The sequence below is a fragment of the Trichosurus vulpecula genome, chromosome 1, assembly GCF_011100635.1.
Source record: "Trichosurus vulpecula isolate mTriVul1 chromosome 1, mTriVul1.pri, whole genome shotgun sequence".
NCBI classification, from domain to species: Eukaryota; Metazoa; Chordata; class Mammalia; order Diprotodontia; family Phalangeridae; genus Trichosurus; species Trichosurus vulpecula.
In genome coordinates, this window is record NC_050573.1 from 378,230,128 (window position 1) to 378,244,164 (window position 14,037).

The 14,037-nt window shown below is 44.8% G+C and overlaps 1 protein-coding gene across 1 annotated transcript in view; it reads right to left on the reverse strand.

The window, feature by feature from the left end:
* Window positions 1–2,611, reverse strand: part of LOXHD1 (lipoxygenase homology domains 1) — a 235,433-nt gene extending 232,822 nt beyond the window's left edge. The window contains exon 1 of the mRNA XM_036746173.1: window positions 2,488–2,611. Within this exon, the coding sequence (XP_036602068.1) occupies window positions 2,488–2,611 (124 nt within the window). The remainder of the gene's footprint in view (window positions 1–2,487) is intronic.
* Window positions 2,612–14,037: the final 11,426 nt, after the last annotated feature.

Consider the following 14,037-nt stretch of genomic DNA (forward strand, 5'->3'; position numbering starts at 1 on the left):
TGCCTATGATACCAGTTTAACATAGGATTTTTTTTTCCTATAATGCTTCGTTCTCTGCAAATGGAAAACACTGGCTTTCATTGCATGCAGCCCAGTGTCACAAAGGGCCTGAGTTGGGTGTCTGAAGCCTTGGCTTCTGGTCTTCTGACTCTGACTCCAACTGGCTACCTAGGCAAGTAAGTGCTTTTAGGGACACCAGAGAATGCCTTTTTTTTGAGAGGGGAAGGCAGGAAAACTGGGGTTAAGTGACTTGCCCAAGGTCACACAGCTAGAAGAGAATGCCTTTTCTTCCCAATTATGTTATAACCATTTAAGAAACTGCAGTCATGCTACTCTTGTATCCCCGGTGGTGTTTAGCACATTCTGGGCACACAGTGGCTACTCAATCAATATTTGTTGGTTAATTATTTCACAGAATTGCAGGATTTCAACAATGAAAGGAATCTCACAGGCTACCTGGTCCACCAAACACGTGGACTCCGATCTATAGCATGCCCCCATGAGGAGAGGCATTGCAACCTTTGCTGTGAGACCTCGGGGTGAGGACGTGGAAGGTACCTCATCGTACTGGAAGCTGCTCCCTCCCAAGGCGGCCCCTTCTGTGTTGGGAGAGCTCCACTCAGTAAGAAGGTTGTCCTTACCAAAATTTATCTCTCTACATCTTCCACTCTTTGGGAATCATGTAATCACAGAAACTCAAAAGTTGGCAGCCATCTCAGCAGCCATCTAGGCTCCAATAGAACCAAGCTATCGTCAGGCCTATCCTGAGCTAGCATCACATGTACTACATGCCAGACAAGTGCTCATCTCCCTTGCACTTGAAGACCTCCAGGGTAGGGGAGCCAGTCCCTTCACAAAGGAGTCTGTTCTCTTTGGAATAGCTCTTTTTAGCACTGACTAAGGGATATGAGAGGTTTTTTTTTTTTTCCTTTCTCAAATCATGAAAATAGATCGGCCATTATAATCAAGACCAGCTGGTAACAAAATTGTGAAGTCAAAGAAATTCATATTTAGTACTCCCAGCCTCCTTCTTCTTCTCCCTTCTTCCCTCATCCCTTCCCCAGGCTGCTTATATTGATCCTCTTTGAGAACAAAGGACGACAACAGCCATATTCCTCATATCTATAGTCTTGTCCCTATCAAACCTGCTCTAAGGAGAGGACCTAATGAACTCATTCACACCGGGGTTTCAATGACTGATGATAACTTAATGTGAAACCCCATCTCTAAAGAGAAGGTTAAAGAAAGGGAAGAAGGTGGGGCAAGGAATACTGAAGTATGCTAAGCTCTTGAGGGGACGTTATTGGGGTGCACTAGGGGTTAGACAGAAGTAGTTTGATCCTCACTACAAAAAAAAAAGATTACAAGCAGATCAAGAAGACAAGGCAATAGGGTTGCTGTGAGGAAAATGCTTTGCAAATCTTAAAATTTTATAGAGAAAGAGACAAGGCAGAATCCAGTGCTAGGCTTTGTGTTAAATGACAAATGTGCATGGATTAGTTAGGACTTCAACTGGATCTTGAAAGAGAGTTGGGCTTCATTGTTGCTATTGTTTGTCCTTCATTCTTGAAGACGACCATGACATCATGAAGGTGACATCGAAACTTGCAAGTGAATTGGATTTAAGTGAGGCAGGGCTGTGCAAAGTCAGCAGCCTCACTCTCTTCTCTGGAGCCATCTGGGTCCAGTGGCAAGATACAGATCAGGACAACAGGTGATGGCCCCGGATGCAGTGGAGATGCATCCCCCTGAATTTAAACAATGCATTTCTCCTCCCAGCCCCACCTGATGTTCCCACTGGAAACTTTAAGCCTCTACTATCATACAGTAACATTTCTCAAAAATAATTATGGGCCATGGAAAGGGGCCCCTCCTGGATCACTGGCTTGTCGTGGGAGGAGGGCTTATGTAGCTCAATGAAATTATGAGCTAGGCCACGCAGAATTAGCCAGGATGGACAGGCTATAGTGGAGAGTTCTGACAAATGGTGAACCACTGGAGAAGGAAATGGCAAACCACTCCAGTATCTTTGCCAAGAAAACCCTATGGACAGTATATCAATATTGCATATAGAAGGTCCTGGCATGCTATGTCCATGGGGACACGGAGAGTCAGACACAACTGGATGACTGAACAACACCAACAAATGGAAAGTGGAATTTTCTGACATTATTAAATATTTGAATTTTTTAGAAATTCATACTAAAAAATGCAAGTCCCACCCTAGGCAGCTGTTTACCTTTAGTAATATCTGAGCAATGGGGGGTAATCTAAAGAGCGATAGATTTCCACTCCCAGTCCTTGGACTGACCCATGCCCTGATCACTGGCCACTTCTCTAGGGCTCCATCACCATCAAAAACAGCTTAAAATTCTCCTTGGCCAGTTAGGCTTAAACAAGATGGCAGGGTCCAGTGGTCTGTACAAAAGCACAGGGCCGATTGCATCTGCTATGACCGCCCTCTCTCCTCACCCTGTAGGGACTCACCTCTAGTCTTGTAGTAGTCATGTTCTAGCTCCTCTTCGTCTTCAGACTCGTAGTTCAGCAGCTCCTCCTCATACAGAGCTAAGAAGTCAATATCTTTCTTCCTTTTTTTCCTCTGGGGCATCATTTTGCCAGCTTACTATTTCCAGGAGGCTCTGGCCCTGGATCTTCCTTGCTCAGCTGCTCTAGCCTTCCTTTCACCCCCCAGTTCTTTGACTGAGTTCCTCCTGGTCTTAGAATTCCCTTCTATAACCCACCCTCCTGGTCCTGGAGAGAGGCACCCATCTGGGGTCTTTCCAGGGCTTCCTCTCTTTCTTGTTCTCACTCCCTATCTCCAATCTCCTATGCTTTCTCCAACAAAGCTACCTCTCCCACCCCCAGCACCATGACCACACAGTGGTGGCTTACTTCACTTACTTCACCAGTTGTCTCTGGGTTTTTATTTCTGGCCTTCCCTCACCTCCTCCCCCACTTCCCTCTCCTCCTTATATCTTCTCAGCCAGCTCCTCCTCCCGTATCTCAAGCTGCCTCTGGGGTTTCTCCTTTGGGGCATCATCATTTATTCATCAGTGCACAGGACCGACTGTAATTTCTTACTCCCCTTTTCCTTTCCTTCTCCCTGACTCTTCTGCCCTTTGGCCTGAATTAAGTTATGGGGCCCCTGGCATCGGTTGCTGGCTGACCCCCTCTTAGCGCCTTCTGAAAATGAGTCACAGGTAGGATAATGGGATCATAGGTTAGAGGGGGAAGGGACCTGAGAGGCCAAGCTCCTCATTTGGCAGATAAGGAAACTGATAGTCAGAAATGTTGAGCCCCTTGCCCGCTGTTTTGCAGGCATCAAGTAACAAATTCTGGATTCGAATTCAGGTCCTCTGACTCCAAGGCCACAGTGCCACACTCATGATCATAGACACCTATGGTTCATGCTTCCCCAGAATTCAAAGTTGCCATTCTCTCTGTGAAAGGCTCTTCTCTTTGAAGATCAAGTAAGATAGTATTGGTAAAAGCACTTTGCACAGTGCCCCGGACATAGTAGATACTTAAATGCTATCTTCCTACCTGTCTATGGCTCAATCAGGGAGATGATGGCAATCCCTCCTCCCTCCCTCTCTCCAAGTTAGTTTGGCTTTCCCTCCCAGTGAATGAGTCAGTGAGTCACTCCCATCCCTACCTCGAGGCACACAAAAAGAACAATGATCATAAACTGGACATGCTGTCTTCGAAAAACCAATAACTCCTGAGAGCTCTGGGGGGATATTTTTTAAAAAAAGAAATCAACCAATAAGGAAAAGCTCCATGTCTTACAATCCGGAGCTGCCCCTGCATTCCTGCTGTGGGGGCCTCTTGAAAAATGATTCTCCCTACCTAGGGTCCCCTTGGGGAGTCTTGGAGGAGACTAAGAGATCTGCCAGGCTCCTGTATCTGGGAGGCCTCGATTTCCCCTCCATTATTCATGGTGCCCTATCATCTTACTGAGCCAGGTTGCTTCCATCTTACCCGAATCTTTTCTTTTCCCCTATCGATGGTGACGACAACTGGGAAGTTTTGCACGTCACTGCTTCCCCCAGAAGCAAGTCACAGGCCATTTAGGGACACCTCTATTGGGCACAATCTACCCATCCTTCCCCAAAGGGAAGGCAGAGCAGGCTCTCAAGCCAGCAAGAGGCAGTTAACCAAGAGGACAGGTCGGCATCCCAGTGGTACTTCCTCCAATGCCTAGACCAAGAAGAGTGCCTTCATGGAGAGATCTACATCCTAGTCACACAGGAGACAAAGTCCCTGGAATATCAGGATGTCTTGTGCAATATAGCTATATGTGCGTGCAAGTGTGTGCTTTTTCTTAGTAGAAGAATAAAAGTAGGGAGCTTAAAACAACAACAACATGATTCAGCATATTGTAGAGGAAGGAGAACTCAGCTAGAAATTAGGAGACCTAATTAAGCAAATAAGCACTTATTAAGCACCTGCTGTGTGCCAGGCACAGTATTAGGCTGTAAGGATATAAACGCAAAGAATGAAACTATCCCTACTCTTATGGAGCTTACATTCTAACCAAGGAGACAAAAAGGGCATATAAAAGTACACACAGAATTAAAAGAATAAGTACAGAAACATTAAATACAAGATCATTAGGGAGAGAAGGCACTGGCACTTGGGTGGGGCAATCAGACAAGGCTTCATGTAGAAGATAATACTCGAGCTGAGTCTTGAAGCAAGAGAAGACTTGTGCGAGTCCAAGGGGAGGAGGGACTACATTCAGGCTTGGGGTACAGCCAGTGCCAAAGGCATAGAGACAGGAAGGAGGGTATCACGAGGGAGGAACTGAGAGAAGCTTTTGTGGCTGAATTACAAGGATAAGGATGATTGTCCCACAAGCCTGGAAAGATAGGTTGGGGCCAGGTTGTGAAGGCCTTTAAAAGTTAAACAGAGAAGTACTTATTTGATCCTAGAGGCAATAGGAAGCCACTGGAGTTGATTGCATAGGGGAGTGACCCGGTTAGACTTATAGGTAAGAAAAATCACTTTGACAGCTGTGTGAAGGATGGACTGGAAGGGGGAGAGATTTAAGGTGGAGAGACTGTTGCGATTTAGGGGTGTCAGGAACCCCAAAATGTAAGAGCAAAGGGCATGGGTCTACCTCAAAAGAATTCACTCCAGCCTTCTTTCAGTCCAAGTAGTTTATTAAAACATCGGATGGGGTGGACAGATTCCTAATGAGTCTGTGTTGTGACCCCAGGACAAACAGGCCAGATTTTAAGAATCTGAGCAGTTTAATGGGGGAAAGATGGACACTTTTATACCGAGGGACTATGGGAGGATCTGGATGGGATTAAGGAGTGGCAAGTAGCCTGGAGTGGGGCCACAATGAAAGGGCAGTTAAAAGGATGATTGACTGCGATGGCCAGGGGCCTCAGGTGAATGCCAGAGATCTGGGTTCAGAGGCTTTGTAGCAGGTCCCAAAGACATGGTCTTTTCCTTTTAGGGGTCCAGAGCAAATCCTATCCCCCATTAAGACCAAATAGGAGGCTGCTGAAATAACATAGGTGATGAGAGTCTGAACTAAGGTGACTTAAGTTCTGGTCCTGGCTTTGATGCTAATTGTGTAATGTTGGACACTTCCCATCTGTAGGTTTCAGTTTCCTGATCTGTCCAATAACGCAGTTGGATTTAAGGCCACTTCCAACTCTGACTCTCTATTCTTGTTTGAGCCATAGTTGGAGAAGATGATTGCAATGGGACAATTTTATAAATAAGCATAGAATGGATCCCAGCCTTTTCATATTCTTTGTTGGTCTACTTTCCCCATGGCAGCCAAATAAACTACCTTAGCACTTTTTGCTACTCATCCCAGATCAGCGTGCATATCCAAGGCAATAATATAACTAGCTTTTCAAAAGGAATCCCAGAAGTTCCTTCTAAAAAGTAATTGGTGCCAAAAAAAAAACTCTGGACAACTATTTGGAGGCAGTAAAAGCAAAGTTCGTTCAATCAGCTTCTTCCCTCTCCTGAAACTCACATGAGTTTCTTCCCTCTTAGTGGCCAAAATGCCAAGACCAAAAATCTTACCGGGTACCTATTATGTTCCAAGCCTGGTGCTAGAGCCAAATCAGAAGGAAATAGTGTGGTCCTCACCCTCAAGATATTAAGAAGACAAGAGAACTTCAAACCAATCAGCAATCATTCGTTAACTGCCTCTTGCATGTCAAGCATTGGGGGAGACACCAACCGTAGATAAAACATAATCCTGGCCTTCAAACTGGTCATCCAACATTAGAATAAGTCACCAACATGCCTAGAAGAAGGAAGAGAAGGAGAAGAACTGATACTGCATCTACTATGTGCCAGGGACTGTGCTAAGTGCTTCACAAATATCATCTCACTTGATCCTCACAACCTGAGAGGTAGGGGCTATTAATAACCTCATTTTACTGTTGAGGAAATTGAAGCAAACAGAGATTAAGTGACTTACCCAAGGGCATACAACTGAGTATCTAAGGCAGAATTTGAACAGAGGTCTTCCTGACTCCAAGTCTAGGGCTCTATCCTCTGTACCACCTAGCTGCTATGGTAAATTCATGAGAGATTTTTAAAAACCCCATTACTACCTAAGTTCTGAGGTCATCAGCTATTGCCAGGTAGGGAACAGGGTGGATGTACTGGACAAGGTAGTCTCTGAGTTCAATTTTAAAGGATAGGCAGGACTTAAGCAGATTTTAAATATGGAGAGGGATAGACTTCTGGGCATAGAAAAGAGCCTAAGCAAAAGAATGAAGGTGTTAGATCATGGAGTGTGCTAGGATAGAGACTTTATCCAATTTGCTTTAGCATAGATTTCACTAATTAAAATAATATGAGATAAAGTTGGAAAAGTAGGATGGCACCAGATTGTAAAGAGCCTTGAATGCCAAACAAAAAGGATTGGTTGGGAAGCAACACACATTGAAGGTTTTTAAGCAGAAGAGTAACATGGACAGATCTATGCATAAGGAATTTTTTTTTGGAGGGGGCAACTGGGGTTAAGTGACTTGCCGAAGGTCACACAGCTAGTGTGTCAAGTGTCTGAGGCTCCATTTGAACTCAGGTCCTCCTGACTCCAGGGCTGGTTCTCTACTCACTGTGCCACCTAGCTGCCCCCATAAGGATTTGTTGTTGTTGTTAGGAGCATGAAGAATGGATAAGAGTAACAAAAGAGGGGAAGCTATAAGGAAGCTATTGCAATATGTTCTAATCCAATGAAAGAACAAGACAGTGTAGAATCAAATACTAGATTGCCAGTCAGCAGCCTATAGGCAGAATGCTAAACATGGTACCTGAGACAATATTCAAAGGCAAATGGGTCAGACACCACAATTCTGCCCTCTCCTTGACACCTTGGACCACCTATGATCCTCACTTCCCATCTCCCATACAACCTCCCCCACCCCCAAATAAGGGAGTTTTCCATCCTTCTCATTAGATTACCACACACAGTCACCCTATTCCCTAGAAGAACCAGTTCTGCAGTCTAACCTCTTCCCAGTAAGTTTGACATTCTTCCATCATGAGAGTCAGTGTGCTTGCTACTCCAGCCCCCACCCCTCAGCACTCGAGAAAAATGGCCACAAACTAGGTGAGCTGTCTTTGAAAGGTTACCAAACTCTGTGCTCAAACTCAATGACTAATACAGTGAGTCCTAAAGAATTTAAGAGAAGGGAGAAGTCAGTGTGCTTCAGAGGAGTCTGAGAAGTCTCCCTAGAGGAGAAATTCTATGCTTTGATCCGAGCTTTGAATTTAGGTAGAATTGGGATGGATAGAGAGGAAAAGTGGGCCTTCACGGGACAGGAGAAAACATAAACAAAGGAGAGAAGGTTGGAATGATAACAAGAGGAATTAGGAGAGAGAAGGTCACTGATGGAGGCAGCTCTAATACCAGCACTATCTCAGCTCAGGTTGGGATGAAATGAGGCACTCACAAGTCATTGAACAGTTAACTAAAGGAGGCTTAATTTGCCCTAAAACAGCTAGGATATTCAACATGGGCACAGCAGCATTTAGCTTCTCTGGACATCACCCTCCCAGCTCTATCTCCACATGGCATGTATCTAGTCATTGGGTCAGGATATGGTAAAGGACATGGTGGCTTAAAGGGCCTTTAAAAATCCACCAAATCACAGGGGCTGTTACACCACACAGTTGGGACGGTTTATGCCCTTAAATGAAGCAACTTCAGGGAAGACAGGGTCAGTTGGGTCCCCAGGAAAGCTTTGTTGTCTTTTAAGGAAAACTAATTCATGTCGAAGGGCAACTAGGTGGCTCAGTGTTTAGGGTGTCAGGCCTGGAGCCAGGAAGACTCATCTTCTTGAGTTCAAATCTGGCCTGAGACACTTACTGGGTGTGTAACCCTGTTACTTAACCCTGTTTACCTCAGTTTCCTCAACCATAAAATGAGCTAAAAAGGAAACAGCAAACCACTCCAGTATCTCTGCCAAGAAAATCCCAAATGGGACCACAAGGAGTCAGACATGACTGAAAATGACTGAACGACGATCCATGTTTCAGGAGGAAAGAAGAAATGGACCTGACCTTTGTTGTGGGAAAATGCCAATTGGTATTAGTTTTAACCCACTCTATGGACGGCTCTCAGCACCTGTGCCAGAGGCCTGGAACCACAGAAACACAAAATGTCAAAGCTGGAGAAGCTCTTAGTTCAACCCTCTCATTTCCTCATTTATACTTAAACCACTAGAGGGCACTACCCATCACTAACCTTACCCTATTCAACCATAAGACTCAGGTACTGGGTAGCCCCACACTTACTTAGGCTCGTATATATGCTACGTATACTTTTGCTGTTGTCGTTCAGTCCTTTCTGTCATGTCCAACTCTTCATGACCCCATTTGGGGTTTTCTTGGCAGAGATACTGGAGGGGTTTGCCATTTCCTTTTCCATCTCATTTTACAGATGAGGAAACTGAGGCAAATAGGGTTAAGTGACTTGCCCAGGGTCACACAGCTAGTAAGTGTCTGAGACCAAATTTTAACTCAGGAAGAGGAGTCTCCCTGACTCCAGGCCCACCTAGCTGCCCCTCTACATATACTTACTTATACATATGCTTACCTAACATACACTGCACCTAACACCAGAGACACTTGGGAAAAATGTCAAGCTCTCTATGGTTCTCAGAGGCACTACTTCTACCCCAAAACTCAGCTCCATCTTTCTTGTAAGGGGCATCACTCATCTTATTAGTCAAAGTGTATGATCTATATGGTTTTATCTAATTAATTTTGGGCTTGAGCCCCCACTCCCTGGAAAAACCCTCTCTTTTTCTCCTTTTTCTCGTATTGCTATTCAATGGATCCAACCATGCGAACAAGCTGTAATGGATCCATCCCTAGAAACATGGCCATAGTCCTTCAGTTACTTCTGGAAAGAGGCAGCCCTTCACTAATACCACAGGCATGCCCTAAACCCAGGTATTCTCATACATAGTTCAGGTACCTGGACTCAGTCACCCCTTCAGCTACTCCCATTGAAGCAAACAAATTGTTCAATGCTATCCTTCTCAGCCCCAGGAGGGCCAAAGTATGATCAGTGGAGGACCCCTAAAGGGCAGCCACTGGTAACATTCTTCCTCTGTCTGATTTTCTTCCCTACTGGCTGCTCCTCTCTGATCAGGCCTCCGGCTCTTTCTGCCTCATAGCTGCCTTCATGTACCTGCTCTAGCACAGAAGCCCAGTCTTGCTATCATAGTGGAAATGGTACAGGCAGATGCTCTCCATGCCAACACCATTTTGTCTTTCCTTTTTGTCTCACACCCAAGTTTGTGCACTAGACATGGCAGTTTCATGTCCCTGATTGTGCCTAGGAGTTCTGTATTGTCTCAGCTTTGTGAGTACGGCCAGCTCCAAGCAGAAGGCCATCAACTTTTCAGATGAAACAGGTGTAACTGAAAAGCCCAAGAAGACTCAAAGAAGTTCCAAAAACTTAAAGACTCAGTTCTTTGCCCCTTCTTTGAGTCTCTTTGAAAGTCTCTTCAGCTTCTTCTGGCTTCCAGCTTTGAGAGAGAAGACAAACAATGCCAACCCCACTTCAGGTGGCTGAAGGAAAAGACTCTGGGAAGACATGAAAGGACCGGGCAGTGTCCATTATGCCCTGCCCCCCACTTGCTGCTACACAAGAGACCTAATTTCCTTAGGTGATATTTAGGACTCTTGGTTGAGCTGAGTTACCTCACTCCCAATGTGAGAGCTCCTTCACTCTGAATTACCTAGTAAATATTCTCCTATGTATATTTTCTCTGATTTCCACTTTACTGTCAACTTAGACAGATGAGTTTCTTTGAGAGAGACAGAGACAGGGAGGGAGGGGGAGGGAGAGAGGGGGGAGAAAGAAAGAGGGAGGGAGAGGGAGAGAGAGATAGAGAGAGATATAGAGAGAGAGAGAGAGAGAGAGAGAGAGAGAGAGAGAGAGAGAGAAGGAAAGAAGGAAGAAAGGAAAGAAAAGAGAGAAGGAAGGAAAGAAAGGAGGGAGGAGAAAAGAAAGGAAGGAAAGGAGAGAGGGAGGGAAGAAAGTATAACCCCTATTACATATAGATGAGGAAACTGAGGTCACACATCAAATTCTTAGTAGAGCCAAACATAAAAATCAGGTCCCTCAACTCTTAATCTAGTGTCTTTGCCACTGCCCCACACTACTGGCTGACCCTCTGTTCTCACCATCATTTAATTAAATCCTGGGCCCCCTGAGCATCAACGTTCTAAAGAGTGTGGGGGCCCTTTATTAACTGCACAATCATCGGCTCTCCAGCTGGCTTGGCAAGTAGAATTCTCCTCCCCCAAACCCTCCCACAGCCTGCTCCGGCCAGGCTTCGGGCCATTCCAGCTCTCTATACACACTGAGGTCTGAAGCGGTGAGAGAAGGGCCATGGAGCAGATGACACTCACTGAGGGAAAGTCTGTGGCGGGGCCTTCCCCCCTCCTGGCCCCTCTTGCCCTTTATTCTAGGGAGCTGTGAACATTCCATGGCCTTTTGTTCTTCCCCAGAAATAGACAGACAGAGGACAATGGAAGTCACTGATGCAGAAAGAGGCCCAGAGGGGAAACCCCTCCTAGGTGAGGAGGTAGGGGGAAGGGAATTCTCTGAGCCCAAAGTGTCAGATGGTACAAAAATCATCATAATTCACATTTACATCACATTCACAGCATGGCCCCTTCCAAGGAGAGTCAAATGGAGACTTGCACCCTTCTAACCCCAAAGAGACAGCAAGATGGACAGCCAGCATTTGGGATTTAGAGGTGAATTTTTTTCTCCCCCAAGTCCAAGCTGTCTCAATGTTTTGGCAAGAATATGGCTAAGAAGCAGGTTGCTTTTCAGTTGGGGCTGGAGTGTAAATGACAGCTGAAAGAACCGGAAAATAGTGGGCTGAGATTCCTACCATTTTAAGTATGAACTCATGAGAATTTTAGACCTGGAAGTAGAATCATGTGTGGAAATTTACTGCTAATGAGATCCCATCCTTCCACTAATGTCACTGGCTGACCGAGTTCACATCAAGCCAGGAACCTTCAGTTTCGACGCCAACCTTGCTGAACCGAGGCTGATGGACAGCCCGGCAGGCTAATGACAGAGAACTTCAAAGGCTACAGGGCCTTCTTCTTCCCCTCTGCTGTAGCAACACAAGAAGGTCCTGGAAAGCCATCCTAAGATGAAAGTGTGTGAAGTCACTCAGCAACTGCTAGAAGGCTGTTCCATCCTAAGACTCCTATATAGGCTACATCAGAGGAGTCAAACTCAGACCTCTCAGAAAACTCCAGAGTGAAGCCCAAATGACATTAAAATGTAATTGAGAAATGTTTAACAAAATAAATAAAAACACAATATAATATATAATATTGATCTGTAGTATATCATGTTAATTTGGTACGTTATGGTATATCATATATGTATATATTATATATTTGTTATATGTATGGTATATGTGTTGATATGTTAATGTGGTATATAATGTTAATTTGTGGTTTTCTAAGTCAATATGCAGCCTCCAGGGATCTATTTCTGTTTGAGCTTCACACCTCTGGGCTCCCCTGTTAGGACACACCCCTGAATCCTTATCCTGCTATGTAGCATCTCCCTCAGTGTGTCATAAATAACACAGGCAGCTGCAGACCAGGAAGAGCCATCTAGGACAGTCTTCCCCCCAAATGCCCAGGGAGGTGATCGTCTTACCAAGAAACAACCCTGGGGTCATCTAAGCCAGCCGCCTCATGTTATAAATGAGACTTGGAGTCCAGAGATGAAATAACTTGCTCAAAGTATCATAACTATTCAATAGCAGATTCTGAACTAGGATTCAAGTCTTCTGACCCCCAGGCCAAAGCTCTTTCCATGAGACCACACACATATACCACCTACTGATTTGTCAAAATGCACATGTCAGAGAATGGGAGGGAAATGTCTAATTCAGGGTATATTGGACAAGCAGTAGACAGCTGATTCTGCGGTTAAGTCTTTTTAAAAAAAATCGGTGGCTACTTCCCCAGTGATGATGGAACTCTGACTGCTCTGGCACCCCCTATGGATCTACCAAAGGCACCCCCAAATTGCCACAGTCCTGAGGAGACTAGAGACACTAATACAACCTCTGGGTCTCTGATCACAATGACTCAAGCTTCCAAAGACTAAGTGAAACCTCATCATCATCATCGTCACCACCATCATTGTAGCTACATTTATATAGTGCCTACTATGTGCCAGGCACTACAAGTAGTATCTTATTTGATCCTCACAACAACTCTGGGAGGTAGGTGCTATTATTATCCCTTTTGTAACGATGAAAAAACTGAGGCAAACAGGACAAATTAGTAAGTGTCTGAGGCTGGATTTGAACTCAGGTCTTCCTCACTCTAGACCCTGCACTCTATTCACTGAGTAGGCAACCAGGACTCCCCAAACCCACCATGGCTATGACAGGCTTTTCTCCACTTGACTTTTAGGAGAAAGAGAAAGGCAAATCATATTCCTATAAACTGAGATCAGGGTTTTAGCTCCTCCAAAAACCCACATGATTTTCTGAGGGACATTCAGCTCCATTTTTTATACTTCCAGGAGACAGGTCAACTCTCCAACTTTTATTAGATATATGAAAACACTGTTTTAGTGATGTTACTTGTCTTCCACACTGTCATCACTTCCTTCTAACCTCCCACAGTGGAAGCTTCTCTTATAATGAGACAAAACAAAAGTTAAGAAAAAACAGCTGACGGTGACCACATCTGACAGTACAGTCAATATTCTGTACCCATGTCCACCACCTCTCTGCAAAAAGGAGGGAACTATGTTTCATCTCACCTGGACCCAAGATTGGCCATTGTAATTAATCTGAATTCTTAGTGTTATTTTCACATGCATTATTGTAGTTATTGGACATGTTGGTACTGTAAAATCACTTCTGCAAGAATTTTTTTTGAAAGAATGCAAACCTTCAAGGCCTAGCTCAAGTCCCTCTTCCTCCAAGAAGCCTTGCCTGGCTACTCTCTCATTTATCGCCCTCCCCCTTTTCTGAGTTCCTACAGCAAGAGAGCCTTGGAAGTTACTGACACAGAAAGAGACCCAGGAAAAACGTTCTAAGTGGAGGTGGAGGGAAGGGAATTCTCTGAGCCCAAACTGTCAGATGGTATAAAAATAATAATAACTCATATTTATAACACACTTTACAGCATGGCCCCTCCAGGGAGAGTCAGAGGGAGGTCGTGCTCTTTGCTAACCCAAGAGAGGCAGCAAGATTGGACATTTGGAGTCTATGCCAACAACCTCTGGGGTTTAGGGGTGGATATTTCTGTTTGTCTGGGTTTGTAGTATATAGTTTGTAGTATATTTTCTTTCTCCCATAGTTTAAACTGTCTCACTGTTGCAGCAAGGATCAATCCAGCAAACAGGTTGGGGCTGGAGTATGGAAGAACAGCTGGAAGAACGTTTAATCAATCGATCACCAAGCATTTATTAAGCATATACTGAGTTGTATGCTGTTTTGTATTGTTTGCTCTAAATTACTGCCTGCTGGTTTTGTAAGT